The following is a 27,578-nucleotide window of genomic DNA, read 5'->3' on the forward strand; positions in this document are numbered from 1 at the left end:
CAGTCCTTCTGGGAACTGATTATCCCTGCACTTTCACACCTCTCGGGTTTCTTCTGCGTTTTCCATCTCCATAGGGTAAGGGCTGCCCCTCCTGCCCATGCTCACTGCAGTAAACCTCTCTCTCTTGGACCTCCCTCCCCAACATTGCCCTGCCCTGCCCAAGCTTGGCTGCTGCCGGCACACCTACCAGAGAAGTCAGACTCTCCATCTCATGGGTCTTCAGAAGCACATTCACCTTATTGGAAACTTGGGCTCATCAGCCTATCCTCCAGAAAGATCCCACTTTCCAGTAAGGAGGGCCAAGACTCGCCCAAGCACTGTTTCCAGCCCACACCTTGCAAACAGCAAACTGAAGTCACCTCATTCTTTGGCGTCTCTCTCTGCTCAAGCTCTTCCTCACCTGGACTTTGTTCCCGCTATCTCCTGCAGGCCTCCCATGACTGTGTGTCACACTCTGCCCATCCTCTGCCCAGTTTTTACCAAATGTTCCCCCCTCCTCTTCCTCTTGGCCCCTCTCTGAAGCCCCACCCCCACCTCCAACCCACACTCTACCCCAAACCTGCCACTCCTCCAGGCCTCAACTTGAAGTTCTGTGGAATGTGAAGGAGGCGCCTCTGAGCAGTTCCACACACACCCCACCCCCAGGCCCCATGCTGGCTGGGTGCCCTGGCCTCCTAAGGTGCCAGGCACTTTCCCTCGCACACAATTGTCTATCCCTATTGTGATTTCCTGTTTATCCTTTGTCTCCCCTACTGAAACCCTGGAGGTGGGGTGGGCAGGGCTATCTTTCATTGACGTATTTCAAGTGCAGGAACACTAACTATGTTTGTTGACTAAGGAAAGAATGGGTTTCCCAGCCAACATGATCACTCCCCATTTTGAGCATTCGAAGTTTTCCACCGAAGGAGCCTCCTGTAGGACCAGTGTGACCTGGTTGGAATTGGTAACCCTCCTGCGTCTGATGTGCAAATTCCTCTCCCTCTGCTGTCTTCCTGCCACCCTTTTTGGACTCTTACAGAGGTCCTCTCTGAACCTTAGCTCTTTCATCTGTCTAGAGAAGAGAACATTAAGGAGAAGATTATAAGGACCACATACATGTTGTAAATGGCAACATGATGAATGAAAATAAGATGTGGGTATGTCATAAAAAACAGTACTACCGTTCACTGAGCAGGCACCGTTCTAATATCTAATACCTAATACCTAATATCTAATATTTAATACCATTCACCGGGCAGGCACTGTTCTAATATCTCACTGGTATTAATGCCTTTTATTTTTTTTAAAGATTTTATTTATTTATTTGACAGAGAGAGAGAGATCACAAGTAAGCAGAGAGGTAGGCAGAGGGACAGGGGGAAGCAGGCTCCCTGCTGAGCAGAGAGCCCGATGCGGGGCTCCATCCCTGCACCCCAAGACCATGACCTGAGCTGAAGGCAGAGGCTTAACCCACTGAGCCACTCAGGCACCCCTAGTAACGCCTTTTCACCCCAAATAAGCTCCAATTCAAAGAAAGGTAAACTGGGCACAGAGCAATAAATGATTCATTTGCCTAAGATTCCACATTGGAAGTAGAACAGAGCTGGGATTTGAACCTGGGGCAGAGCCTATTTGCTTAACCATCACCACTGCGTCTCTGTTGAATAATATATAATACAGCTGCATTATTTGGTCAGAGTGCTGCCCTCTTGGAATAAAACCACTCTCTCTCCTGGAACGACTCTAACTCTAATGGTAATTCTGTACGTAGATTTTTGTGTTGATATCTATTTATCTATCCCAAGAATAACAACATGTTTAAAACATAGAAAAGAACCAGGCCCATATTTTCTGTCAATCAGCTTCAAATGGAATAAATACCCCTGAGTTAACTACACAGAGTTTAACGGCACCTGTTTCGCTATAACGTGGAGTTACCTTCAGTGCTACTGACGATGTTTGGTCCCGAAAGCCACCACGGCAGGTCTTCCGAGCCCCTTTTGGCTGAGTTTCCAGTCCCTTCCCCCATATTTTCAGAATTTACTCACCAAGAGAGAGATGGGGGCAAGAGAGGGGAGGGAAGAGGCCAGCCTGGGCGGGGGTTTTCCACTTGGATTCACAAGGGTCAGAAGAAGAGAGATAGAGGTTTGGTGGCCACTGATATTCCTTCTGGGTCTGTGACACCGGGCACAGGCCATGCTCCCCTGGATGGACTTGGGGGTGGCATGGCAAGGTCCCCTCACACAGGTAGGGATCTGGTTTCCCTCCTTGACCTGTCCTCTGACCACTCCCCTGAGGCCAGCCTTATCCCTGGCCCAAAACACCAATTCCGGCCTATGGGGGCCACAGAAAGGAGGGAGGGCTAAAAGGGACCATTTCTGGACAGCCAAGGACAAACTGAGTGTAGAAAAGAGGATGCGCCCCTCCCCCACCCTCTCCCCGGAAGAACAGCCGGAAGCCAGAGGCCTTCCTCCTACCATCATGTTCCCTATCTGCCAGCTTACACCGCATTTACTTCTGGGGATCCAGAAATTTGTCGGAGGCAGGGAGGGAAGAGAGAGAAAAAGATGAAGAGAGTTAGGGAGACCCAGAGGAAAAGGGTAAGAGTTGGAGAGACCAACACAGGTGTACCTTAGAGATATTGCGGGTTTAATTCAGGGTCACTGTAACAAAACACGCATTGCGGTAAAGTGAGTCCGATGAATTTTTGGCTTCCCGGTGTGTCTAAAAGTTATGTTTGCACTATACTGTAGTCTTGTGAGTGTGCAAGAGCATTTGTCTAAAAAAAAAAACCCAATGTGCATATCTTCATTAAAAACTACTTTTTTAAAAGATTTTATTTATTTATTTATTTGAGAGAGAGAGTAAGCACGAGCACGGGCAGCAGCAGCAGAAGAGGCAGAAGGAAAAGCAGACTCCTCACTGAGCACAGAGCCCTACTCAGGGCTCCATCCGAGGACCAGGGATCAGACACTTAACCCACTGAGCCACCCAGGCACGCTTGAGGCAGTTTCTTAAAAGAAGACAATGGTCAAGTTTGCCACATCAAGTGACTCTTACTTTTGCAAATGATTTCTCTGCAGCACATGATGCTGTAATAGCATTTTACCCACTGCAGGACTTCTTCCAAAATTGGAGTCAGTCCTCTCACATCCTGTTGCAGCTTTCTCAACTAGGTTTACGAAATATTCTAAATCCTTTGTTGTCATTTCCACATCTTCATAGCATCTTCACCAAGAGCAGTTTCTATCTCAAGAAACCACTTTCTGGGGCACCTGTGTGGCTCAGTCAGTTAAGCCTCTACCTTCAGCTCAGGTCATGATCCCAGGGTCCTGGGATCCCAGGGTCCTGGGAGAGCATCAGTCTCTTCACTCAGCAGGGAGCCTGCTTCCCCCTCTCTCTGCCTGCCTCTCTGCCTACTTGTGATCTCTCTCTCTGTCAAATGAATAAATAAAATCTTTTAAAAAGGAAGAAACAAACAAACCACTTTCTGTGTTCGCCCATAAAAAGCAACTCCTCATTGATTCAAGTTTTGTCATGAGATAGCAGCAAGTCCCATCTTCAGGCTCCACTTCTGATTCTAATTCTCTTGCTATTTCCACCCCATGTGCAGTTATTTCCTCCATTGAAATCTTGAAACTTTCAAAGTCATCCATGAAGGTTGGAATCAAATTCTTCCAAACTCCTATTAACGTTGATTTGTTAAAAGATTTTATTTATTTAGGGGTTCCTGGGTGGCTCAGTGGGTTAAAGCCTCTGCCTTCAGCTCAGGTCATAGTCTCAGGATCCTGGATCAAGCCCTGCATCAGGTTCTCTGCTCAGTGGGGAGTCTGCTTCCTCCTCTCTCTCTGGCTGCCTCTCTGCCTACTTGTGATCTTTTAAAAAAAGGATTTTATTTATTTGGACAGAACGCGAGAGAGAGAGAGAGAGAGAGAGAGAGGGACAGATGTGGGACAATGTGGGACTCAATTCCAGGACCCTGGGATCATTACCTGAGGCAAAGGCAGACGCCTAACAACTGAGCCTCCCAGATGCGCACCCCCCCCACCCCATGGGGTCTTAAATACTAAGTCTTTTTTTTTTTTTTTTTAAGGATTTCATTTATTTGACAGACAGAGGTTACGAGCAGGCAGAGAGAGAGAGGAAGGGAAACAGGCTTCCTGCCGAGCAGAGAGCCTGATGCGGGGCTTGATCCCAGGACCTTGAGATCATGACCTGAGCTGAAGGCAGAGGCTTAACCACTGAGATACCCAGGCGCCCCTTAAATACTAAGTCTTAAATACTAAGACTTGAAAGTGACTCTTCGATCCCGGGGCTGCAAAGTAGATGTTGTGTCAGCAATCATGAACACATTAACCTTGTCCGGTTCTATCAGAGCTCCTGGATGACCAGGTGCCTTGGCAATGAGCAGCACTATTTTGAAAGGAATCTTTTTTCCTGAGCAGTAGATCTCAACAATGGGCTTAAAATATTCACAGTATTAAACTGTTTTAAACAGATGTGTTATCATCCAGGCTTTGTTCCACTTATAAAGTGGAGCCAGCAGAATTCTGAAGGGTCCTAGAATTTTCATAATAGTAAATAAGCATTGGCTTCACCCTGAAGTCACCAGCTACATTAGCCCCTAACAAGTGAATCAGTCTGTCCTTTGGACCTTTGAAGCCAGAAACAGACTTTGCTTCTCTAGTTACGAAAGTCCTAGATGGCATCTTCCAATAAAAAGCTCTTTCTTTCACAGTGAAAATCTGTTGGGGCACCTGGGTGGCTCAGTTAGCAGGGCACCCAGCTCTTGGTTTCAACTCAGGTCTGATCTCAGGTTTGCGGGATTGAGCCCCATGCCGGGGCTCAGAGTCTGCTTAGGAGTGTCTCGCTCCCTCTCCTTCTGCCCCTTCTGCTCCTGCTCTCTCAAATAAATAAATAAATAAAACCTTAAAAATTAAAAAAAAGGTACTTTATGACTGATACCAAATCTTTTTCAGTTATGTGGGTTGCAAAAGTCTTCCCCAGTCTGTGAGGGACTGCCTTCTCACTTTCTTTATAATCTTCTAGTATCCCAAATTCCTAAAGATCAGCTCCTATATTACAGAGTGTTACTTTCAGATCTCTAATGCCACTGGAATATGTTTGTTTGTTTTCAAAGATTTTATTTTTGAGTAGTCTCCACACCCAGTGTGGGGCTTGAACTCACCACCCTGAAATCAAGAGTTGCAGGCCCAGGGCACTTGGGTAGCTCAGATGGTTGGGTGACTGCCTTTGGCTAGGGTGGTGATCTCCAGGTCCTGGGATAGAGCCCATTTCAGGCTCCCAGTTCAGTGGGGAGTGTACTTCTCCCTCTCCCTCTGCCTCTCCCCCTGCTTGTGCTCTCTCTCTCTCTCTCTCTCAGATGAATAAATACAATCTTAAAAAAAAAAAAAATAGAGTTGCATTCTCTACCACCTCAGCTAGCCAAGCACCCCAGACATTTATAGTTGGTTCATCCAGAAGATCAAAATTTACCTTCCCCCTCATGGATGGACAACTGTCCCAGACCCATTTCCAACCCTGTATTCTCTCACCCTGCCCCTCCTCTTCTGACCAGAAACTCCACCCTGAGTTTAATTATAAAAAATAAATTCTCTATTCTGTTCCTTTGTCACGGTGTCGATTTTTGTGTTTTGTCACTCTGTTGTAATTCTCGTATTATCAGATTGGTCACACTTGGTATTATCTCTTCTTTTTCTTCTCAGATTAACTTAACTATTCTAGGTCCTTTTTTCTTCCATATAAATTTTTTGATCAGCTTGCTCAATTCCAGAAAGGGAAAAGATCAACACTTTTGGGATCTTAATTGGAATCACATTGAGTTTCTGATTAATTTGGAAGAGAACTAACATTTGTCTAACATGATACTTTCCTGACCGTTATTACCTTGGCACATTAATCCATATATTTCAGTCTTCTTTTTTGGCCCCTCTGTAAAAATTGTGCTACATTCACCTCTAGGGTCTTGCTCTATCCTTGTTAGATTTACTCCTGGGGTTTGTGGGTTTTGCCACTCTCCCTTCCCACATCAAATATGCCAGGCACGTCCTTCCTCACCTCCTACTCCTGCCTCGGGGTCCACACTCCTCCTTCCCACCGTCCAGGGAGCAGCTGTCCTGCCCCAACAACTGACTTCCCCGTGAGGCCTTGTCAGCGGGGGCAGAGCTCACATTTCCCACCTCAGTTCCTATCAGTGGAGTCTGAGGAGAATGACAGTTGTTTCGGTGGGGACAATGGGCTGCATTCTGTACAGGCTCTTCTCAGGGCCCCCTTCTCCCAGGCCACAGCAACTGTTCTTGCAGATAGGGTAAGGCCCCACCTGTCAACTCTAATTACTCTTCAGGCGACACCCAACTCCCTGCCCACTTCTTCATGCTTGGTAAGCAAGTTTAGTATGTGTCCTCCTACCCAGTTGCCTGTTCAGGGGTCTATCATTGCCTGGAATTGGTGGGCAGAGGAATCATGGTCTTTGGTATGGGGCTGTCCCTCCCAAGGGCCTGACCTCTCACCTCAGAGGAACTGCAAGTTCCCAGAATGTTCTCTGAGCTGTCACCATATCCAGACCTCAGACCCTCACCACAGCTCCACTCAGATAGTTGAGGGTCTATTGTCACCAGCCAAGAGGAGCTGTGTCAGGGAGTACGGCTGAACTCCCAATTCTACAACTTTGGCCTCCACAACTGTGCCCTCAGCAGCCCCACCCTTGAGGAGGCCTCCCTGGCTTCTTTTCAGAGCTCCTTGTGCGGGGTGGGGGGTGGGGGGGGTGGGGTGGGGGGGGTGGGGGTGGGTGGCAACACTGCCCTCAACTTCCCACAAATGGGAAGGGCTCCAAGCCAAGGCTGATCCCCGAGAGGGAACAGTAGGACACTGAAACCTGACAGAGCCAGGGGCCTCAAGGGGACCCAGGCCTCCATTAATTTTTCAAGCTTTCATTGAGCCACATCCACTCTCAGGGGCTGGTCATGGGCATCAGGGCGTGTCACAGCAGGCCTTCAAGGAGCAGCCCACTGGCTGGCCTCAGACACAGGGTGTACTCAGAGGTAAAACCAAACGATGAAAGGAAGGATACTCTGTCTACTGGATCCCTTCTAGGATCCAGCCCTGGACCTAGTATTTTCCCATGTCTTGATCCTGTCAGGGGCAGGAGTTATGGTAAGTCCCACATTAGAGAAAAGGACCACCATACAGCACAGCTCCTAGAGGGTGTTATTGCTATACCCACTCATTCAGTGAACAGTCTTTTCCTGGGGCACCTGGGTGGCTCAGTGGGTGGAGCTTGTGACTCTTATTCTTGGGTTTTGAGTTCAAGCCCCACATTGGGTGTAGAGATTACTTTTTAAGGGGGGTGGGGCACCTGGATGGCTCAGTCGTTAAGCATCTGCCTTTGGCTCAGGTCATGATTCCAGGGTCCTGGGTTTGAGCCCTACATTGGGCTCCCTGCTCAGCAGGAAGCCTGCTTTCCCTCTCCCACTCCCCCTGCTCCTGTTCCTGCTCTCGCTCTCTCCTGCTGTCAAACAAAAATAAAATCTTTACACACACACACCAAAGCCCTTAGCTGTATGGCAGCTCTCACCCCTGGCCCTGCTGCCTGTCTGGCACCCTAACTGCTGACTCTCAGTGTATATGTTCCATGTCCTTCATGCCTTGCACAGGCCTGGTACACACTTGCTTGCACTCCAGTGCTTGCTGTTGACATGGATGGCCCAGTAATGGACACTTAATTGCAGAGGGCAGGGGTCTCTCCAGAATGCTCCTAGATGGCCCTGAGGGTCTTGGGAAGAGGACCAGGGAAGAGGACTGCAGAGGTCACATACTGTCCAGTCCACAAGCTTCAGGTTCACAAGTTGGCACTCAGATCCTTTTTTTTTTTTTTTTAATTGACTTTAAGGAACAGAAGGTTTGGCCAATTTCCTCAAAGTTGCTGGCTTCTCCCCAGCAGCAGAGGGTGGGGGGTAGAGGTCAGGGTGGTGCAGGCAGGATCCATTACATAGGCTAAATCAGGAACTAGAAGGAATTGCTCTGTGCCAGGTCTGTTGCCAGAGAGGATGGTTATCTTTCCAGGAAAGACTGAGGAAATCCTTAGCAGAGCCGTTGGTTTTCTACCTTGGGGAAAAGGTCTGGGGCAGGCTGAGGGGCGTGGGGAAGGATTAATCCAGGGGAGAGTGGGAAGAAGTTGGACAGGAGAGTTAATCCCAGGGGGGTAAGGGAGTTGACAGTAAACTGTGAATAGACCCACCCAGGTGGAGGCAGCTGCTTCCCCTCCCCCACCTCCCTTCCCACCCCCCTCTGGGGTTCCCCATTGTTACCAGAGACAACATCCTGTTTCCCTTACTTGCCTCACTAGCCCAGGCCCTGGATCCCCTCACTCTGCTGGTGTGGGGGAGGGGAGTTGGGGATGGAAGATGGGGGATGGGGCAAGCCTCAGGCCCCAGGTCCAGAGCTCAGGGATCTCAGTTTCCAGGGTGGAAACTGAGGTTGGAGGGATCACAGCAGTGGCTTATGTGAGCCAGTGCTTGGTTGGAACTCCATGGTGCCCTCAAAATTACACACTTCAGGGGATCGCAGAGGGAACCACTGAGGTCTGACTTCCTCTTCCTTGGGTTCCTATGTCCGGTTCCCCCTCTCCCAAAGGCTCTCTAGCTGTTATAGCAAGTACGGTTCTCACATCTTAGAAGTGTATTCAGATCAATGGAGCTCTGGGGATCTGCCACACAGGCTCTGGACAAGCAGGCCTGAGTCTGGGTCACATCACAGAACCTCTTCAGATCTATTCTTACATTGCTTATTGCTAAGCAGTGAGGACACAGCAGCAGTTAAAACAGAGATAAGTCCCTACAGTCTTGTGGGGGAGGCAGTTAAGCAACAAGACAAGGAAGTAAAATAAAATATATAGCATGTCAGATAATGACTTGCTGTGGAGATAAGTAAAACAGGTTTAGATGGGGAGGAGACAGAGGAGATAGGGTGGAGGAGTATAATTTTAAACAGGATGGATAGGTAACATATAGGCAAAGACGTAAGGAGATAAGAGGTAGAGCCAGGTGAATACCTGGAGAAAGAGCCTTGTGCAAAGGAGCAACAGTAGGTGCAAAGGCCCTGAGGCAGAAAATACATCTGACAAAGGGGCGCCTCAGTAGCTCAGTGGGTTCTGTTCTCTGCTCAGGTCATGATCTCAGGGTCCTGGGATTGAGTCCAGCATCGGGTTCTCTGCCCAGCAGAGAGCTTGCTTCCCCCAACTCTCTGCCTGCCTCTCTGCCTACTTGTGATCTCTGTCTGTCAAATAAATAAATAAATAAAATCCTTGAAAAAGAAAAAGAAAATATATCTGACACAGTTAAGGAAAAGCAAAGAATCCAGTGTGGCTGGAGCAGAATGACAGAGACAGGATAGAAGTTGAGTCAGAATGCTAAGGGAGGTCAGACCACCAAGGCCTTGTAGGTCATAATGAAAGGCTTTGGTTTTAACTCTGAGTGAGATGGGAGCCCCCTGGATAGTTTATGCAGAAGGAAGACAGGATGTGATTTATGTTTCATAAAGACCATTCTGGTCTCTATACGGAAAAGAGAAACAGGTGTGGAAAAGAGAAAGGGGAACACCAGTTAACAGGCTACTACAATAATTCAGGTGAGGAATGATGAATGCTCAGACAAGGGCAGTCATGGCGACATCAGTGAGGTAGTGAGATTCTGAATATTTTGAAAGTAGTTACCAGGATTTACTAATATGGGTAGTGAACCATGATGGGAAGAGAGAAGTCAAGAGAACATCTAAGATTTTGGCCAGAGGAACTAGAAAGTGGCAGTTGCCACTTACAGAGATCTGAAGGCCTGAAGGAGGGGCAGGTCTGGGTGGAGATCATGCTGTTCATTTATCTGCTGTGTGACTCTGGGTAACTTGGTTTACCACTCTGGACCTCGGTATCCTCATCTTTACAATGGTTATAATAATGGCAATGAATTCACAGGATCGGCATGTGTGCAGACTCAGTGTATGTCCCGCCCATGCTCCAGGGATGGCCCATGGCCAACACATCTGCTAGGGAAGCACCCGGAAGGAGAGGAACACTATGTCAATAAATCTGTGCTCTAGCTCCTCTCCCCTGCTTCCTCCAGGCAGAAGTGGGACGGGCATGTTTGATATTTATGGGTTTTTTCTTCAAGGTCTTTGACAGTTTTAGACATAGTCATGGTACTAATGGAGACTGGCGGTGGGATGTGGATAAATGGAATTCTCGAGGCTATGAAGCTTCCAAAACACTTTGATGGCCATTATCTCTTCTGAGTCCAGAAAGGCCAAAAGTAGACCCATTTTAGGAAGTAGGAGGACGAGGTATTTAAAAACAAAACCAACCCAGGCTGTCTGTGTATCAAGATATCTCTGGGAACTTCACTTAATCTTGGAGCAAAAGTGGGTAAAGAGGGTCCTAAAATGAGTCTCCCTCTTCCTGTCCTAAGTGGGAGTGTCACCCTGCTGTGTCCAACTGAGCCCAGCTACCCAATGGAGGGTGACCCCACTCCTCCACCCGCAGGAGACAGCCCACAGGTCCTGTTCTCCCTGTGCAGGCCCCTCTCAGCCAGAGTGTCTAGCCTGCAGCCTTCCTGCTTCTGCGGTTTGGGCAAGTAGATCTCTCACATTGCTCCATTCCAGTTCCCCCACCCGTTAACTCCCACTTACTGAGTTAGTAGACTGAGTTAACAGATGGGACTAGAGACCAGAAGAATCGATGTGACTAAGGTCATATCCTTAGAAAGTGCAGTCTGGGTTCTGTACCCAGCAGGAAGAATTCCTGCATCTGTTCCTTCCTCTTCTTCCAGCCCAGCTGCCTCTGCCCCTCAATATACCAGGTGCCAGAACACAGCTGTCTCTTCTTGGCTCCCCCCACCCAGGCAAGCTATCCTAGGGTGGGACTGAGCTCAGTGGGGACAGTCTTGTAGTGTCCGGTGACACAGCAGTGTCCCTGCAGGCAAATTCGGCCAGAGATTCATTCTGAACCACGGTTCTGACTGGTGAGATATACTGCTGATCGGTGGGTGGGCGGGATTATGGGGGTTGGAAGTGTCAGGTCAGGGTGGATCAGGGGGCCTCAGAAGAAAACTTAAAATTGCCTGGGGATGGAAGAAATTCTGCAGGATTGAGAAGAGTTGGGGAATACCAGGGAGCCTGAGGGTGTGAATGGGGTGGGGGATGGAGGGAGACTGGCTAAAGGAGTTGGGGGGGGGTGGAAATCTAGTGAACAGTAGGAGCCCCTGGAGGCTGGGAAGGGCAAACTCTTAAGTCCTAGTCTCAACTTTACTCTCCCCTTGGCTTGGTGTCTTCATCAGCGCTGTGGTAAGAATCCTTCTGCCCCAGCTACCTTGCCAAGAGAAAGGGCCTCTGGAAAGCCAAAATGACCCATAAATCGAGGTGGGGGGGAGCATAAGGGTAGAAACTGAAGTAGCATAGCGGGGAGCCTGCAAACCCCAAGTTTTATGCCAGGTGAGGATGGAGCAGGAAAGGGGCAAGCCTAGAGTCTGGATTGCCTTCACAGTCACTGACCCAGCCATGCCCGCTCCACTGCTCCCACTGCTGCTGCGAACGCTGCTGTCCCGCCTGCTGCTGCCTGCCGCCCGCCTGGCCCGCCGGCACTTCCTGCCCCTGCTGCGCCGACTGGCCCGCCGCCTAGGCTCGCAGGATGTTCGAGAGGCTTTGCTGGGCTGTGTGTTGCTCATCCTCAGCCAGAGACACCCACCTGACGCCGAGGAGGCCTCCAGAGTAGCTGGCCAGGAGAGGCGGGAGAGGCTAGCTCCCCTCAAATGAGGCCACGATCCCTGACATTGGCTGTATCATCGAAAGCCCTTCTTTTGGAGCATGACAGTCCCAGCGCTGTCACACAGCGCAGCTACCCAGTGTGAGGAAGACACGGTGGGGGACTGAGCATAAGAAGGGTCCGACTGGGAATGCCTCCCCACTGCCAGCAGGAATGACTGCAAAGATACCCAGCATCTAGTGGTCATAAAACTGATCATTACCCCCTCCCTGAATTCCTCCTCCAAGGACACCTTTCCTACTCACATCTGATTCTAGGGAATGGAGGAAGAGACTCTCCTCCCCTAGCCCCAAATGGTGACATGAGGTCCAGGGAGGGACAGTGCTTACACAGGCAAAAATGACAATGTATTTGAGAGGCAAGATTTTAACCCAGACCGTTTGTCTTCCAGACTCAGGATTTACCTTAAAGTAACAGGACCTTGGTTGCCTAGTGAGGCAGTCTTGCCTCAAGGCCCAGCATGCAGCAGGTGCTCAATAAACATTTGTTGATTGGAGTTCTTGGGATGCCATTGAAAGTCCTGTCACCCACGCAGTACCTAGGCTCCTACCTAGGGAGAGAGTCTAAGGTGGCCAGAGGGTGGGGGAAGAAGTGGAGAGGGGGCGGGGGGTGGGGGGTGGGGAGTGGGGAAACCACAAGAGTTCCTTTTGCTTCCTATCCCATTGTCCCGCAGTCCTCATCTCCTGGAGGTTGTTTCTCTTGTGTAACTTCAGTCAGTATGTCACACTGTGACCCAGCAGTCTTGGGTCCGATTTGGAGGTCTGGCTGGCCAGCTCAAGGTAAGGAGAAGAACGCCAAGTCCCTGAGTCAGTTTGGAGATTCTTCTCACCCAGTGGTGTGGGAAGAGGGAGATTTGTTTGCTAAGAGACCCCACCGGCAGCCACCCAGGGGAGCAGTGTAGAAATGCTTCCCCCGAGGGGCACTGTGTCCCTGAAGAGATGGGAGTGGGATGGAAGTATCCAGAGGCATTCCCCTCATTATTTCAGCCTCCCCAAAGAGCAGCTCCTAAGGGGTCAAACGAGAGTTGTCAGATTCATTTGCATCAGCCTCGGGATAATTTGCTTATTGTTCCCAAACAATAGTCCTCCCTCCCTCCAGGAGTCTTGGGCTGTAGGTTCAGAGTGGGGAAATGAGGAATGCGGGCCTCTTTCAGGACCCCCATCCGGAGCCCGCACCGTTTAGAAGCTCGGCCCCGAGGGCCAGAACCGCGCCCCCGCCCCTGTTCTCCCCCAGCCCCGAGGGGCTTTCCGCCAAACCCCGGCCCGGCCACCCTTCGGCACCATCTGCTTCCTCCAGGCGTCCACTAAAGCCAGTGCACGTGCTCACCCCTTTCGGGAAGGCCACCTGGGGGAAGGGGTGGAATGAAGGGGATTCCAGCTCGTGGTCCCCAAACGCAGTTCCCCTCCAGGGCCACGAGCACCTACTCTGCAGTCTGATCCCGGCCTTCCATGCCGCCGGCCTTCCTAAGCGCTCCTCGCTCCCGAGCGGCGCGGGGCGGGACAGAGCGGGTCACCGAGCTCGGGGCGGGTGCCAGCGTAACCGGTTGCGGCCCCTCTCCCTCCGGCAGCGACATTGGAGACCGGTTAGACCCAGTGCGGGCTGCGAGCTCCCGCCTTGGCCCCAGCCCCGAGGTGAGAAGGCCAGGACGGGGACCAGAGGGGGCGGTTTCCGTCCTCCTCCTGCATATCCGGCAGGTGCGCGGGGAGCAGAGGCGGGCCGCTGGGCGGTGGGGCGGGGGCTGCGCGGTTCCCACGCGCCCCGCGGGGACGGGCGGAGAGAGGTGGGGTTAGGTCCCTAATTGGGTTGGCGTAGGGATATACGCGGGGTCGGACTCTGCGGTTTCCCGCGGAGTGGATGCTTTTATCGGATTTTGAAGGTCACCTCCCAACTCCTCCACCCCCGCTGCGCCACCCCAACCATATACAGATGCCCCCAAGGTCAGAGACATGCCCGGAGCAAAGGGTAGAGGCAGAGTTCTGGGAAATTACGCTGGGAAGGCCAAGCCCGGACAGAGTGAACCTCAAGTCTTGGACCCTGACCCTCATTCTCACCCTCAAGTACACACTCACCAGGAAAGTGAGGGAAGTTAGAGGAGTCCGGTCCTGAGACGGCTGGATCCTGTCTTTATTTTAAATGTGGGTGTTTTGTTCATCATATCACTTTTTTGCATTTACTTTGATTTAAAAAAAAAAATCTCAGTAAAATATTATTTATCTTGATCTCTAAATTTTTTGGTGTCCCCTTAAAATTTGCAATGCAGGCAAGCGCCTCATTGGCCTCTCCCTAGTCCCAGCCCTGCCACAAGGCCATGGACACAGAGTCAGGAACAAAATGAGAATGCACAGTCATAAGGCAGGTGCTGGTGACAAACAGCCAAGCCAAGCCAAACACAGATGGACACAGGCTGGGGAGAGTCGACCCAATGTGAGGTGGTGGGGCGCCTTGTGGCCTAGAATAAGGAGGAGGGAGTCTGGGGCAAGGGACAGTCTCAAATAGAGTGGGGAATGGGGAGAGGGTAGAGGTGCAGCTGGATCAGCCCTTTTCACCCTACCTTTGTGCCAGGGACCTGAGGGAGAAAGACATAAATAAGCCAGGGCTGAGGGTTACAGGACTGGCTGGGCCGGGCCAGAAAAACTCGGGGTGCAGGCTGGTGTGAGTCAAGGCACAGTGGCTGTCCAGCAGAGGGCCCTGGCACCCAGCAACCATCTCTGGTCAGGGAAGGGCTCCGAAGGGGCGTGGATGCTGGCAGAGGGCCCAGGCAGGGTGAATGCCAGATGGGCTTCTCACCAGCCATAACAGTCCTGCCTATTGCCATCTAGTGAGCACACCAGGCCTCCACAGAGGTGGGGAGAGGAAACAACCTTCCCCTGTCTGGCCTGAGACCCTCACCACTTCCCTCCAGTTTCTTGCCCCCTCCAGCCCCCTCCGCACACAACTCCAGCCACTGGCCACCGGCCTGGCCATGCCAGGCAGATCTGTCTGACCACGAAGGCCTGCCACCCCCACGGGCCCAAAGAGGGAAATGAAGGTGGGGAGAGAGACCGGGGCCAAGGAAGAGGGAGAGACTGGACAAACACAGGATGGGAATGGGGGTGGGGAGACCCAGACATGAAGCTGCCCTCGAGTCGTGGGGCAGTGCCTAAAAAAATGCCACCCGTACCCCTCTTCCTGCCCTCTGTTTGGTTAAGGCTGGAGGGTGATAGTGTGTCATGTCTCTGTGGGAAGAGCCGGAAGGCTGAGAACACCCCTTGTGGAGTAGCTTGGGGACAGTCCACAGATCCTAAGTAGAAAAACTGCCCCTCCCTTCAGGGCCCAGTCTGTTTCCTGACTGGAGAGTAAGACCCTGCCTTATCCTTGATGGTAGTAAGGCTAATTGGTTGGGTGGGGTTTTTTTGGGGGGGGAGGTATTTATTTACTTATTTATTTGAGAGGGAGGGAGTAGGAGAAGCAGACTCCCTGCTGAGCAGCAGAGAGCCCAAGACCCTAAGATCATCCCACAACCTTAAGATCATGACCTGACAGGAAGACAGGCACTTACAAACTGAGCCACCTCACTGCCCCCTGCTAATTGCTAATTAGTGACCATGGCTTCTCCAGGGGACAGTTCTCTTGGGTAGTTGGGGCAAGGTGGGGTGTGGGCCCTGGGTTGGACTTTCTGTCTTCACACCCCACCAGCCATTGTGTTATCTCCACCTACTGAGAGCTGCTATGGGGGCCCTGCTATGGGGCACCCCCAACTTACTGGCCAACCAAAAGGAGGGGAATCATTCCCCCTCACTTGGGGGTGCAAGAAGGGCTGACCAGTCCTCAGCATGCCCACCCCCTCCCTCCTTAGCCCCGGGAGGATGTGGAACTCAGCAAGGCTTGGTCTCTTCCTCTGAGGACATAGGATTCACTCAGGATGGAAGGCGGTTGAGGCTTTTTCTCTTACCATCTCAGCTCTTTCAAAGTTCTGGGTTTAGAAAGAGTGAATCTGGAGGGGCCTAGAGACCTGTGCCTCTATCCCATCCACCACCCACCCCCAGACACGCACTCCCCTCCAAGTCCCAGTTGAGGTGTGGTGCTTGTGTGTGTGTGTTAGAGGTAGGAAAATTCATGACTCAGGTCACTGACTGTACTGATTGCGCAGAGAGGTCCCTTGGCGTGGGGGTTGGGAGAGCAGAGGGTAGGTGCCAGCGGCAGAAGGTGGCTCTAAAGGGCGTGGGCGCAGGAAAGGGAAAAGGCACCATGGAGAAAGTAGCGGGGTACCTGGGAGGGGAGTCCGCCCCGCTCTGGGCAGAGGGTTGGGTGCAAGGACAGTAGGAGTTTCTGGACCCCCAGCGCGGAGCACACTAGGGATGATACCCCTCCAGCCCCGGGTTCCCCATAACGGGGCAAGGTTTGGTGTGGTACGGCCCTGAGGTCCTGCCTTCAAAAGTAAGACGAGGTGTGGGCGCGACGGCCCCGTGAAGGGGTTGGGGGGGCTCGCATCCGGCGCCGCTGGGGGGGCGTAGCTGGGGCGGGGCCGCGGCGGGGCGGGCGGGGCCGTGGCGGCGCGGGCGGGGCATAGGGGAAGCGGCAGCGGCTGGTGGTGGGGGGAGCGGGCAGCGGGGGCGGGCCGGGGCGGGCTCAGCGGAGGGCGGGTTTGAATGTGCTCCGGCGGGCGCGGGAAGCTGCAGAGAGGGCGCGCGGATCTCGGCGCGGTAGGACTCTTTGCTAGCAGGTGCTGCCCGGGTCGGGGGTCGGGATTCGGGGGTCGAGGGTCGGGGGTAGGGGACCGGTGAGGGTCCGGGAACCGCCGGCGTAGAAGGCGCGTCTTCCCGCCGCCACGAGGGCAGGGAGGCCGGGCCTGTCTGCGCGCAGAGGGAACGCCGCATGGGGGCCCCACTTCCCCCGCGCAGAGCGTGCGGAGCCGCGCTGCACGTGGCGCGCCAGGGCCAGGGCGCGTGGGGACTCTGCGGAGATCGGGACCCGAGCGGGGCGTGGGCCACCTGGCTCCTGGGCCTGAAACCGGCTGTCGCCGAGCTGACCTCTGCAAGGGGCGGGCGAGTGAATGGGTAATCTCGATGGATCTTGCCGGTACAGGAGAGGGGCCGCGCCGGTAACGGCACTGGGTAGGGGGGAGTGGAGATGCGAGCCGGCGTCTTGGAGGTGAAGGAGCTGTCTGTTCCTGGCCTCCCCTTCCTGGGCCTGTCCTCATTTACTCCCAGAGAGGACTCTTCCTTAACTCAGAACCCCTGCTTTCCTTCTTAGGGAGAGAGTAGTGGTGGGTGAAGGCCGGCCTCAGCCCTGCCGGTCACGCTTCCCGCGGCGATCCCTTTGCCCATTCCTCTTGGTGACCTCCCACTTGCCCTGCCTGTTGAGCTCTCCCTGCTGAGATGTGTGCTTTATGGGGAGTGGGGAATGCCTTACACCCGAAGCTCTTGTCAGACTGGAGATGACCTCAGTCTCCCCACCCTGTTTCTTCGCTCATCTCCCAATATACAGGGCTAGCCGAGAAGCAGCCTTTATACCTACCTCTCCAACCCAGAAGGAGGCTAAAATAAACTGCGCATTGAGTTGGAATTCCAGCGCACCCATTCACTAGCTCTGCGACCTTACACAAGTGACTCAACCTCTCTGAACCTCAGCCTCCCCCATCTGTTCAATGGAGACAATTTAGTACTAGCTTATGTGTGGTTGTTAGGGCAAGAGGGGAGCAGGTGGTGGCTGGCCCCAGAGGCAACCCCAGGGAGTAGAGAATTTGATGCTACCGCAGAAGTGTGTCTAGAGCTGGGGTGCGTGAGAGGTGCTGGGGGCCTCAGGGTGGGGAGGTGCTCAGTTCAGTGGTTACTTTCAGGGCCCCATCCTGGCAGGCACGTTGGGGCATGGCTGGAGGGCCACCAGATGCTCTGAGCTGGTATCAAATCCCTGGTTGCTGCTGGGCAAAGGCAGGCAAGAACAAAATACCTGGGCTGGCCTGCTGAATGTCAGGATGTGGGCAGGGGGGAGAGGCTCCCCTGGAGTTGCACTGTGCCCAGGACAGAGGTGGGGATGGCTGCGAACAGAACATGGTAGGGTAGCAGGGGTAGAGGGCTGAAATGAATACTTCGTTGAGCCTAAGGCAGATTTTGCTAAGGAAGGGGAGATACTCTATTCTCTCCACCCCAGCTCCCATCTGGGTTGAAGCTATACCAGTTCTTTTACTTACTGCCGCGAATCTTGCGTGTGTGTGGTGTGTGTGTGTATGTGTGTGTGTAGAGCATGGGATGTGCTGAGGTGTAAAGCTGGGAGTTCCCTTCCCTGCTACCTAATAGAAAATCTGAGTCCTGAGCCTTCTCTGGCAGCCCTCGAGGGTAGAGCCGTCTTGCCTACATCCTTCTTAAAAACATAAAAACTGTTGTTGCCATTCTGTCTGCCCCTCCCCTCAGTGACTAGAACAGTGCCTGGCTAGCTTGCAGAGGTGCTCAGTCAATATTTGTTGAAAAGATGAATGGGGGGCACGTGGGTGGCTTAGTCATTAAGGGTCATGATCCCTGGGTCCTGGGATGGAGCCCTGCATCCGGCTCCCTGCTGAGCGGGGAGCTTGCTTCTCCCTCTCTGACTCCCCCTGCTTGTGTTCCTTCTCTCACTGTGTCTCTCTCTGTCAAATAAATAAAATCTTTAAAAAAAAGATGAATGAAGAAGCCCTCTGCCAATTCGGGAGGTGTGTAGGTGTGCTTCTCCTGTCCCCACCCTGCAACACCCTACAACCCACACATGGGCTGGGGGGCTGAGGAAGGCCTTTGGAGAGTCTGGAGTTCATTCAGGGAGGGTTTGAGAGGAATTATGGGGAGGTGAAGAAAAAAGCCCCCTGAGGATGTTGGGGAGGTCCCTGGTGGTACGTGTCCACGTCTGCCTATCTTCAGGTCTTCAGGCTGCGACCTGGAGCACGGACTGTACCTGCGATTGCCCCACCCCTTCAGCTCCCCTGCTGAGGCTGCTGGGTCTCTTATCTCCCAGGCTCGCTACAGGAGCAGTTTTTATCTCCTGGTTGTGTGTGTGTAAGAGATTTCTCAGAATGAGGCCGATCCCTCCCACAGCAAGGCCTGTGGGGTTCTCTCCGCATCCGCCCTCTGCCACTTTATTCATTCTGGACCCTTACCCAGGGGGAGCCCATGGACAAGGCCTGCCGCCAGAGCCTGAGCTAGGACTACCTCCCAAGGACTGCCCAGGCCCCCTCTGCTCTGAGCCTTCTGCTGGCAAGTCTGGGCATCTGGTGAGTGCTGGCCCAGACCCAGGCCCAGGCCCAGGTGGTTGGGGAAGCAGGCCTCACCCTGAACAGCAGACCTGGCTCCAGAGCTAGGCCCGCACGTGGGGGATGCGCCAGCACACGCCTGCCTGGCTTGCTGTGCTACCCAAAGGGAAAGCTGTCTCATCTGGTGCCAGGGTGCCTCCCCTACACGAGTGGAAAGCAGGAGGGGGGATACTGAGGGAGGAGGCTAGGAGCTTTAGGTCAAGCCTGTGCCCCTGCTCCTCCAATCTTCCCTTCAAGTTTGCTCTCAAAAAGGGGAAGAGGACAGGGGCCTGGGAGTGAGTCAGAGAGGAACCAAGGGGGGGTGGGGGATGGGATGACCCTGGGGCCAGAACTGGGGACCGGGGGAGGGGCAGACTTAGTTGTGGGAAGGGCTGTGTCCCCATATGGTAGTGAAGTGTTTTCCTAGAAACCTGGCCAGGAACTAGGAAACCCTTGGGCAGTGACAAGAAAGGAAGGTTAAAGTGCCCTCTGCAGAGAGGCTGGAGTCTGGGGTCCCTCCAGGAGGGCACAGGAACCCCAGAGCCCAGTCTTGCCATGACTGCAGCCCCCACCCCCCCAGAAGGTGTGAAGGTCAGACTTGCAGAGAAGGGCTGGGGAGAGGCATCTCTGGCTTCAGTCCTCTTTCCCTACAGGCTCACGGTTCTGCTGCTGCCGCCACTGCTGCTGCTGCTGCAGCAGCGGTGAATGTTTGTTTTGTGCCCTCCCTCCTCCCCTCGCCCTCTTTGCTCTGACTCCCGTTTCCCTCCTCCTGTCCCTCCTTCTCTTCCATTATCACTGCAGTCCCTGACCCCTCTCCTCTTCTTCCCTTCCTTCTTTGCCAGGCCTTCCCTCCCTCTCGCTCATACTTCCTCCTCCTCCTCCTCCTCCTGCTCGCCACGCTCCTGTTTCCCAGCTTACAAACTGCTTCGGCTGCTGGATAAAAATAGCGGTGGCCAGGCTGGGAGCCAGGTAGAGCCTGAGCAGGCAGGGGGCCCCACAGCGCTGGCCACAGGGGTCAGATTGAACAGTCCTGAGGGGCCGGGCAGGGAGGGGGCCCTTCTGGACTCTTCAGCTCACCTGCTCTGCGCCCTGCCTGCTGCCTACTCCACGAGAGTCTAAAGAGGTCTATGGGGAAGCAGGGCCAAGACGTGGCCTCACACTGCTTCTGCCCCCAGCAAGCACCAGAAGGAGGGAGCTCTCAGCCAGGCAAAACCAAGAACACTGTCACCATGACAACTAGTCACGAGCCTCAGGACAGGTAAGGGGACCTGGGCTGGGCATCCAGGGGAGCGGACATGGGTCTCCAAGGGGGGCTGGGTGCTGTGTCCTTTGGAATTTGGGATTTCCACTGTTGACTGGCCTTCCGGCAAAGCAATGTGAGTCAGGTCTGCCTGAGGGGCGGAGGCCATGTGTGCCTTCACTGGGGTGCCTTTGGGGAGGGCTGGGATGGGTGGGCGGCGCAGCCCCTCCCTGGCCTCTCAGTGTTTCCACTGTTGCTCTCCAGCTTGCTAGCAGCTTCCAGCTCCTCCTCCCATCACTCTGGGGAAATATTTGGCGGCTCCCCTCGTTCCAGAGCACATCTGGCAGAACTGCCCTCTTCCTCCGGCCTGGCGTTGAGCCTCTGCCTCTGATGACCCTGGCCTACCCTGGTCCTTGAGCTGACCTTGCCCTCACTCCCCACCTCTGGAACCAAAAGCTCCTTTAAATTAAACCCACCAGGGGCGCCTGGGTGGCTCAGTGGGTTGAGCCGCTGCCTTCGGCTCGGGTCATGATCTCAGGGTCCTGGGATCGAGTCCCGCGTCGGGCTCTCTGCTCAGCGGGGAGCCTGCTTCCCCCTCTCTCTCTCTCTCCCTGCCTCTCCATCTACTTGTGATCTCTCTCTGTAAAATAAATAAATAAAATCTTTAAAAAAAAAAAAAAAAAAAAAAATAAATTAAACCCACCACCATGATCATGCGTATGGTTGTGGCGGGAGGAGGCTGTAGCTTGGTTGAAGCTCTCCAAGGAATCTGGGAACCAAGATAGTTGATGAAGTTCTGCCTGCCTGCGGTCCCAAACTCCTTCAGCCCAGGCCCCCCAACCACATCCTCTCACCCCTGCCCGTCCCGTCTTCCTCCTGTGCCAAAAAGGCTGCCAAACAAGGCCACCTCTGGCTGCGGGACCTCAGGCACGTAGCTTAATCTCCTCTCGACTCTTTCCCACCTGTAAAATCGAGGTGGGGTCTATTTGGATGGGAGGGAATTTAAGGAGACCTAGTAAGGACAGGCCCCAGTTGGGAGCCTCACGATCGGTAGCAGTTCTGGAACCCCTCTCGCATCTCTGTGCACCTTGGTGCCCTCCTCCAGCCCTGCTCTAACCATCTGTTCTGGACAGCCTTGGCCAGGAGCTTCTCCCTTCATTCAAGCCCTCAGCTGTGTTCTTCAGGGTCGCGGGTAGATGAGTTGTGGGGGCCGTCGGGGGCACTGTATTGGAATGGCTCAGAAGGCCACGCTCGGGCACTCAGCTGGGCCTTTCCTATGTGAGGCCAGTCCCTGTACTCTGGCCAGATCTGTTTCTTCCCTGCCCTGGGCTTTGTCCCTGCCACTGGGGGAAGAAAGCAGGCATTCGCTGTGGGGAGGATATAGCAGACACATCTGGAGACTACGTTGGGAAGGCCTGGGGCTGCCTGGGGGAGGCTGGCCCATCCCACACAGGCCCTGAGGTGTAAGGCTTGGGGGCAACGCCCCGGCCAGAGCGGGGAGGGGGGGCACTCATTTACTCCTGGCGGCCCACATAAAGTCCAGTGGCCTCATATTGCCTCCCCTGTGTGGTGTGACCTACAAAGCTAGTTCTGTCTGGACTGGAGAAAAACAGCTCCCTCACTTCCCAGCCACCCCAAGTTACCCCGCCCTCCTGTCCTACTATGTCCGGAGTGGTCTGGGAGTTTCTTGACCTCAAACTCCTCTTTGGGGAGCCACACAGTCCCTACCCAGACGGCATAATCACTTCCAGCCTGCCTCGTGGGGGTGGAAGACACTTGGCTGTTTCCTCACTCACCCGCCCACCCCCAGCCTTCAGCAGGATTTCCAAAACCACCTCCGAATGTGTGGGTCACACTGGTTCCCAAGCCTGCAGGGTCCCCCGAGTCTTCGGGGCTGAGAACCAAGGTCCTGTTGCCCATGCCTTTCAGCCTTGTGTCCCTCCCTGGTCCTCCTCCGCCTGTGGACTTGTCTGCTCTTTTCCCTATCCCAGGACGCTTTTCCTTCCACAGAAACCCATAGGAAGGCTCGGGCACATGGACATAAACACGGTGGCCTATATCCTGGGACAGCGGAAGACCCCAAAGGTTGGGGAGGGAAGGAGTTTTTAGGTTTGACCTGGGAAGGAGGTGGGATGGTGTGTCACTTGGCCCCCTTTTCCTCTCCCATCCTCAGGTACAAAGCTGTCTGGCTTATCTTCTTCATGCTGGGTCTGGGGACGCTGCTCCCATGGAATTTTTTCATGACAGCCACTAGGGTGAGACTGGGGGGATGGGGTTCCAGAGGCCACAGTAGGGCCTGGTTGCTGTGTACTTGGGAGTGCCAGGAGAGAAGCCACAAGGTTTCTGTCTTGCAACCCCCACAGTATTTCACAAACCGCCTGGACGAGTCCCAGAATATGTCCTCAGTCACTGCCGAGCTGAGCAAGGACACCCAGCCCTCAGCCACCCCCACAGCGCTCTCCCCAGAGCGGACCTCGCTCAGTGCCATCTTCAATAATGTCATGACGTTATGCGCCATGTTGCCCCTGCTGTTCTTCACCTGCCTTAACTCTTTCCTGCATCAGAGGTGAGCTCCTGGGCCCCAGGCCTGACCCCTCGCTACCTCTCGCTCTCCCTGGGCCGAGGCCCCGGCCTCACTGCCCTGGCCTCTGGGCAGGATCCCCCAGTCTGTTCGGATCCTGGGCAGCCTTATAGCCATCCTGTTGGTGTTCCTGATCACTGCCATCCTGGTGAAGGTGCAGCTGGATGCCGTGCCCTTCTTCATCATCACCATGGTCAAGATCGTTCTCATCAACTGTAAGCAGGGCTGGGAGGGAGCAGAGATCTTCCCACATCCCCTCACCCATCCTTCAGACCCACTACTACAGTCAGCTAGGAACAGAGCCCCTTCCTCCCCCCAGAGGGGAGGATGCCATTGGGCGTTCAGAGCTCCAGAGACTCGAGCGAGTGCGGACCAGGGCTGCAGGGTGGGACAGAGAGGGCCATTTGGTGTCACAACTCCTCTGGAACCTGTGTTCCCATGGGCCCCTGCCCCCCCACAGCAGCAAATCCCAGTCTGCTCCCTCTCCCCTGCTGATGCCTGCCTTATGCCTCCAGCGTTCGGCGCCATCCTGCAAGGCAGCCTGTTTGGTCTGGCTGGCCTCCTGCCCGCCAGCTACACTGCCCCCATCATGAGTGGTCAGGGCCTGGCAGGCTTCTTCGCCTCGGTGGCCATGATCTGTGCAATCGCCAGTAAGTGTTGCCGCCTGTCTGTCTGCCTGCCTGCCTGTGGGTCTGGTCATGGGGGTGGGGTGGGGGGGGGGACCGGGGACAATCTCCGATCTCTCACATGCTCCCCACAGGTGGCTCAGAGCTGTCAGAAAGTGCCTTTGGCTACTTCATCACTGCCTGCGTGGTTATTGTTCTGGCAATCATCTGTTACCTGGCCCTTCCCCGACTGGTAAGCAGGTGAAGAAAGTCTGGGGGTGGAGGTGGGGTGGGGTCCAGGGCTCCCAGCCAGTGCTGTTCTGGAACCCAAACCTGGCATAGGGAGGCGGGATTCTGGATCTTCCATCTCTGAGTCTACTTTCCCTATGCCCCTCACTTGGCAGGAATTCTATCGGTACTACCAGCAGTTCAAGCTCGAAGGGCCTGGGGAGCAGGAGACCAAGTTGGACCTCATTAGTAAAGGTCAGAATAGCCTGCAGAAGCTGGGGTGGAGGGCTGCCTGCCCAGCACGGGGCAGCCTGGGCGCAGAGGGCAAGAAGGAGTGTGCCATGTTGGTTAGCGGTGATAAGCCAGAAGCCAAAGCGAACTGGAGTAGGGATGATGGGAGCAATAGGAAGTAAAGGCTAGGAAAGATGAAATGGGCGAAGAGGCTAGATACCCTTGAACTGTCTGAGGATAATGGGAAAGCAATTTCAGATTCTTGGAATAGGACCTGAGGCTCCTGGGAGAGGTCAGGACCCCTGGGATTTGTGCTGTGGGATTTGCAGGTCTGGGAGGTCTGGGCTAGGTATTAGGGTGTGACTCTCCCCCGGGGAAGGGGTGTCCACCCTGAGCTAACCCCAGCCCTTTGGGGGAATGTTTGTGTCTTCTCTTGTTATTTGTCCTCCCTGCAACTTGATGTTCCCACAACCTGGGACTCCCCCCACCCCCCACCCCCAGGAGAGGAACCAGTAGCAAACAAAGAAGAGTCCAGAGTTCCTGCCCCCGGCTCTCAGCCCACCAACCAAGGCCACTCTATCCGAGCCATCCTCAGAAATGTATGTGGGGCATGGGTGTTCTGCCCTCTGCCCCTTACCCTCTTTTTCTCCTACTTTTGCCTCTCCTGACCCATGCACTGTCCATCCTCTCCCTTTCCTCCCTGGGACTGGCCACTCCCCTGGATTCTCGTCTGTGTGTGTGTGTGTGTGTGTGTGTGTGTGTGTGTGTTGGGGGCTGGGGACTCTGGGTTCTTTGTTGCACAGCTGCTATGAAGACACGGACCTGGGTTCCTTCCCTCCAGATCTTAGTCCTGGCTCTCTCCGTCTGCTTCAACTTCATGGTGACCATTGGGGTATTTCCCGCCGTGACCGCTGAGGTCAAGTCCAGCATTGCAGGCACCAGTGCCTGGGGTGAGGACACCATGAGCTCCCAGGATGGGGGCAGACTGGGGCTAGAGCAGGTTTGGGAATGGGCTTCTGTCTCCCTGGCTAAACTCTCCTGGTCCATTTGCCCTTCCCTGGGCTGGAAACATGTCCTCCATTTTTACATCTGGGAAAACTGAGTCCCAGTGAGGGTCAGGGTTGCTGAATCCGTTTCTCTGGACCTCATAACCACCCCTGACTCTACTCTTCTTTTTCCAGGAGACTACTTCATTCCTGTGTCTTGTTTCTTGACTTTCAATGTCTTTGACTGGTTGGGCCGGAGCCTCACAGCTGTATTTACGTGGGTAAGTGGGAGAAAGAGATGCCCAGCCCCTGTGCAAGGCTAGAGTTCAGCCAGAGACCCAGAAAGGGAACCAAGAAAGTATGGTGGTAATGGAACCATACTTTTTTTTTTAAAAGAAAGAAAGAAAGAAACCAAACCAAGACGTAATCTATGTATAGCAAGTTCTGCTAGTCTTCAGTGTATCAGTTACTGACCACCCCCTCCAACACCCGTATGTAATCACCAGGGAGGTCCAGATACAGAACATTTCCAGCCCTCGAGACGGCTCTGCCATGCCCCCTCACAATCAGTACACCCTCAGGGTGACCAGATCCACTCAGATCCCGGGGGGCCCTGTGTGGAGCACGGGGCCAGCCCAGGCTCAGGCGCCCCCTGCTCCCCCTAGCCTGGGAAGGACAGCCACTGGCTGCCAAGCCTGGTGCTGGCCCGGATGTTGTTTGTGCCCCTGCTGCTGCTGTGCAATGTCAAACCCCGCCACCACCTGGCTGTGGTCTTCGAGCACGACGCCTGGTTCATCATCTTCATGGCCGCCTTCGCCTTCTCCAACGGCTACCTCGCCAGTCTCTGCATGTGCTTTGGGCCCAAGTGAGTGGGGACCCTGGTGGCATCAGGCAGGACCTAGAGCTCCAGGGTGGCCACTCCAAGGAAGGAGAGGGGGCACCGGGAGACTCCTGGATCCTGGATGGGCATGTAGGTGAAGGGGTCGTGGTGGAGGGCAGGGCACCCCAGGGTACCCGGGGGAGATGTGGGAAGGTGGAAGACAGCCCCCATTACACATTCCCCCAAGAGAGAGAAGCCAGATTGGAGGTGGGAAAGTAGGATAGTTGTCAGCAGAATTCTGTGCTCAGGCAAGTCTCCGCACATCACAGATGCTCTGGGGGGCAGGCGAGGCCGGGGAGCTGGGGGGTTCCTGGGGCCGTTCTAAGGAAGCCTTGCCCTCCTGCCTTCAGGAAAGTGAAGCCGGCTGAGGCAGAGACAGCTGGAGCCATCATGGCCTTCTTTCTGTCTCTGGGCCTTGCACTGGGGGCTGTCTCCTCCTTCCTGTGGCGGTCTATTGTGTGACCATGGATGGACAGAAGGACTGCACTGACCACCTGCTCCTTTGGCCTTTCTTCCCCTTGAGGGATGGGCAGGAGGTCTGGAGGTTTTCTCTTTATACCAGTTTCTGCTTTCTCACGGCCTGTTCTGGGCCTGGGTGTCCAGGCCCCGAGGAGGGAGCCTCTACGGATGGACAGTGGGGACATTGTGAGCCCGAGGGTCAGAATCAAGGGAGGGCACGCAGGCTCTGCATCTGCTCAAGTTGCCTTCAGCCACCCTCCCCCCCCCCTCCATCACCACGCTTGGCTCTGACTGATCCCTGCTTGAGCAGGGCAGCAGAGACTGCTCGGCTCAGAGAGAGAGAGTATATGTGTGTGTCTGTCTGTTCATCTGCCTATATACCAGCAGTGGTTAGGGACCAGGACTGTCTGTCCAAGGTCCCACTGGATAATCTTTCCATATTCTCCCCATGTGCCTCCTCCCCCGCCATTTCCATGGCCCTCCCCTACTCCCCCTGCCTTGTTCCTACCAGTCATGCACCCTGTACAGTTGCCATTTTACTGCCTTTTTTATATTCAACAGAAACCAGGTGCCTTCAGAGGCTCTCTGATAAAATAAACCTTTTTCTTTTTTTCCTCCTTCCTCCACGGCTCCCTGTGTCCTCCAGCCGCAGCTCCATGCCCTAGAGAGGGCAGCGGGATGGCAGTGTGAATCTGGGGGACGAGCATGACCCAGCTGAGCCCTGGCCAGCACTGGGCCTGTGTCCAATGGTGGGGGTGGGTGGCAGTTAGTCCTCTTAGCCTCAGAGGGGCTGCAGTGCCCCCTGCTGGGGCCACAGAGGAGGAACAGGCCTGGAGCCAGGACACCCAGACTGCTGATGGAGACTGAAAAAGGCCATTTTTTCTTTGCTGCTCAATTCCTTCTTTCACAGGACTGGGCTTAGAGACAGCGCCCCATCTTTCTTTGGTCTTCACTGCCACCCTCACCTGTCCTCACCCCTCCGTCACAGGAATAAACGTGCACACCTGGTCCACTCCCCACCCCCCATAAACATCCCCTCCCCTGGCTGCACTCCCACACCTCCAGGCAAGAAGAGGCTGCAGCTGCCTGCCCCCTACCACCCATCTCCAATCTGGCAGTCTGCCCTGACACCTGGGGGACACGGGCCTGTGTGTCCTTGCCTGGAAGCGGCCCCCACTGTTCTTCTCTGACTTGATGGGATGGTGTGGGACTGTAAGTGGCTCCATGGAGGGAGCCATTCCGCTGGATCTCCCTTCGTGGAAATGACTGTTCTTGACCGGAAGTGGGAACAGAGTTCTGGCCAATGTGGGGAGACACACAGACACACA

The 27,578-nt window shown here is 54.3% G+C and overlaps 2 protein-coding genes and 2 long non-coding RNA genes across 16 annotated transcripts in view; 2 read left to right on the forward strand and 2 right to left on the reverse strand.

The window, feature by feature from the left end:
* LOC131834027 (uncharacterized) overlaps positions 1 to 592 on the reverse strand; it is a 30,922-nt gene extending 30,330 nt beyond the window's left edge. For 2 of the 6 annotated variants that reach the window (XR_009354727.1, XR_009354723.1), the window contains exon 1: positions 188 to 519. This is a non-coding gene — a long non-coding RNA (uncharacterized LOC131834027). Of the gene's footprint in view, positions 1 to 187 lie in introns of all 6 variants that reach the window. The other 4 variants (XR_009354724.1, XR_009354725.1, XR_009354726.1 and 1 more) reach the window with 4 other exon arrangements.
* A 6,223-nt stretch (positions 593 to 6,815) lies between these two features.
* MYMX (myomixer, myoblast fusion factor) lies at positions 6,816 to 12,302 on the forward strand. The gene is made up of 2 exons (XM_059178118.1): positions 6,816 to 11,006; positions 11,528 to 12,302. Exon 2 carries the CDS (start codon positions 11,542 to 11,544, stop codon positions 11,794 to 11,796), a length of 255 nt encoding a protein of 84 aa, XP_059034101.1. The 5' UTR covers positions 6,816 to 11,006; positions 11,528 to 11,541; the 3' UTR covers positions 11,797 to 12,302.
* Positions 12,132 to 13,369, reverse strand: LOC131834035 (uncharacterized). Its single transcript, XR_009354729.1, has 2 exons — positions 13,231 to 13,369; positions 12,132 to 12,811 (listed from the first exon to the last, which is right to left on the reverse strand). It is a non-coding gene; the product is annotated as an uncharacterized LOC131834035 (long non-coding RNA).
* SLC29A1 (solute carrier family 29 member 1 (Augustine blood group)) lies at positions 13,309 to 26,871 on the forward strand. 8 transcript variants are annotated; one of them, XM_059178107.1, is made up of 14 exons: positions 13,309 to 13,437; positions 18,913 to 19,022; positions 20,153 to 20,298; positions 22,454 to 22,535; positions 22,644 to 22,846; positions 22,937 to 23,076; positions 23,377 to 23,511; positions 23,622 to 23,719; positions 23,871 to 23,949; positions 24,427 to 24,524; positions 24,767 to 24,875; positions 25,107 to 25,192; positions 25,577 to 25,776; positions 26,142 to 26,871. In XM_059178107.1, the coding sequence occupies exons 3-14, from the start codon at positions 20,168 to 20,170 to the stop codon at positions 26,251 to 26,253; spliced, it is 1,473 nt and encodes a 490-aa protein (XP_059034090.1). In that variant the 5' UTR covers positions 13,309 to 13,437; positions 18,913 to 19,022; positions 20,153 to 20,167; the 3' UTR covers positions 26,254 to 26,871. The 8 variants fall into 8 exon arrangements, with proteins under 8 accessions (XP_059034090.1, XP_059034091.1, XP_059034089.1 ...); XM_059178108.1 differs by having other exon boundaries at positions 20,216 to 20,298; XM_059178106.1 differs by lacking the exon at positions 13,309 to 13,437 and adding an exon at positions 13,482 to 13,500 and having other exon boundaries at positions 20,216 to 20,298.
* The last annotated feature ends 707 nt before the right edge of the window (positions 26,872 to 27,578 follow it).

Source organism: Mustela lutreola, chromosome 6, assembly GCF_030435805.1.
Source record: "Mustela lutreola isolate mMusLut2 chromosome 6, mMusLut2.pri, whole genome shotgun sequence".
Lineage (NCBI taxonomy): Eukaryota > Metazoa > Chordata > Mammalia > Carnivora > Mustelidae > Mustela > Mustela lutreola.

Bases quoted from the DNA above. Each gene is read 5' to 3' on its own strand.
- MYMX (XM_059178118.1), top strand. From the start codon at position 11,542: ATGCCCGCTCCACTGCTCCCACTGCTGCTGCGAACGCTGCTGTCCCGC.
- SLC29A1 (XM_059178107.1), top strand. From the start codon at position 20,168: ATGGGGAAGCAGGGCCAAGACGTGGCCTCACACTGCTTCTGCCCCCAG. The intron at 23,077-23,376 runs GTAAGCAGGGCT...TTATGCCTCCAG, and splicing joins CAAGATCGTTCTCATCAACT to CGTTCGGCGCCATCCTGCAA. The intron at 25,193-25,576 runs GTAAGTGGGAGA...TGCTCCCCCTAG, and splicing joins TCACAGCTGTATTTACGTGG to CCTGGGAAGGACAGCCACTG.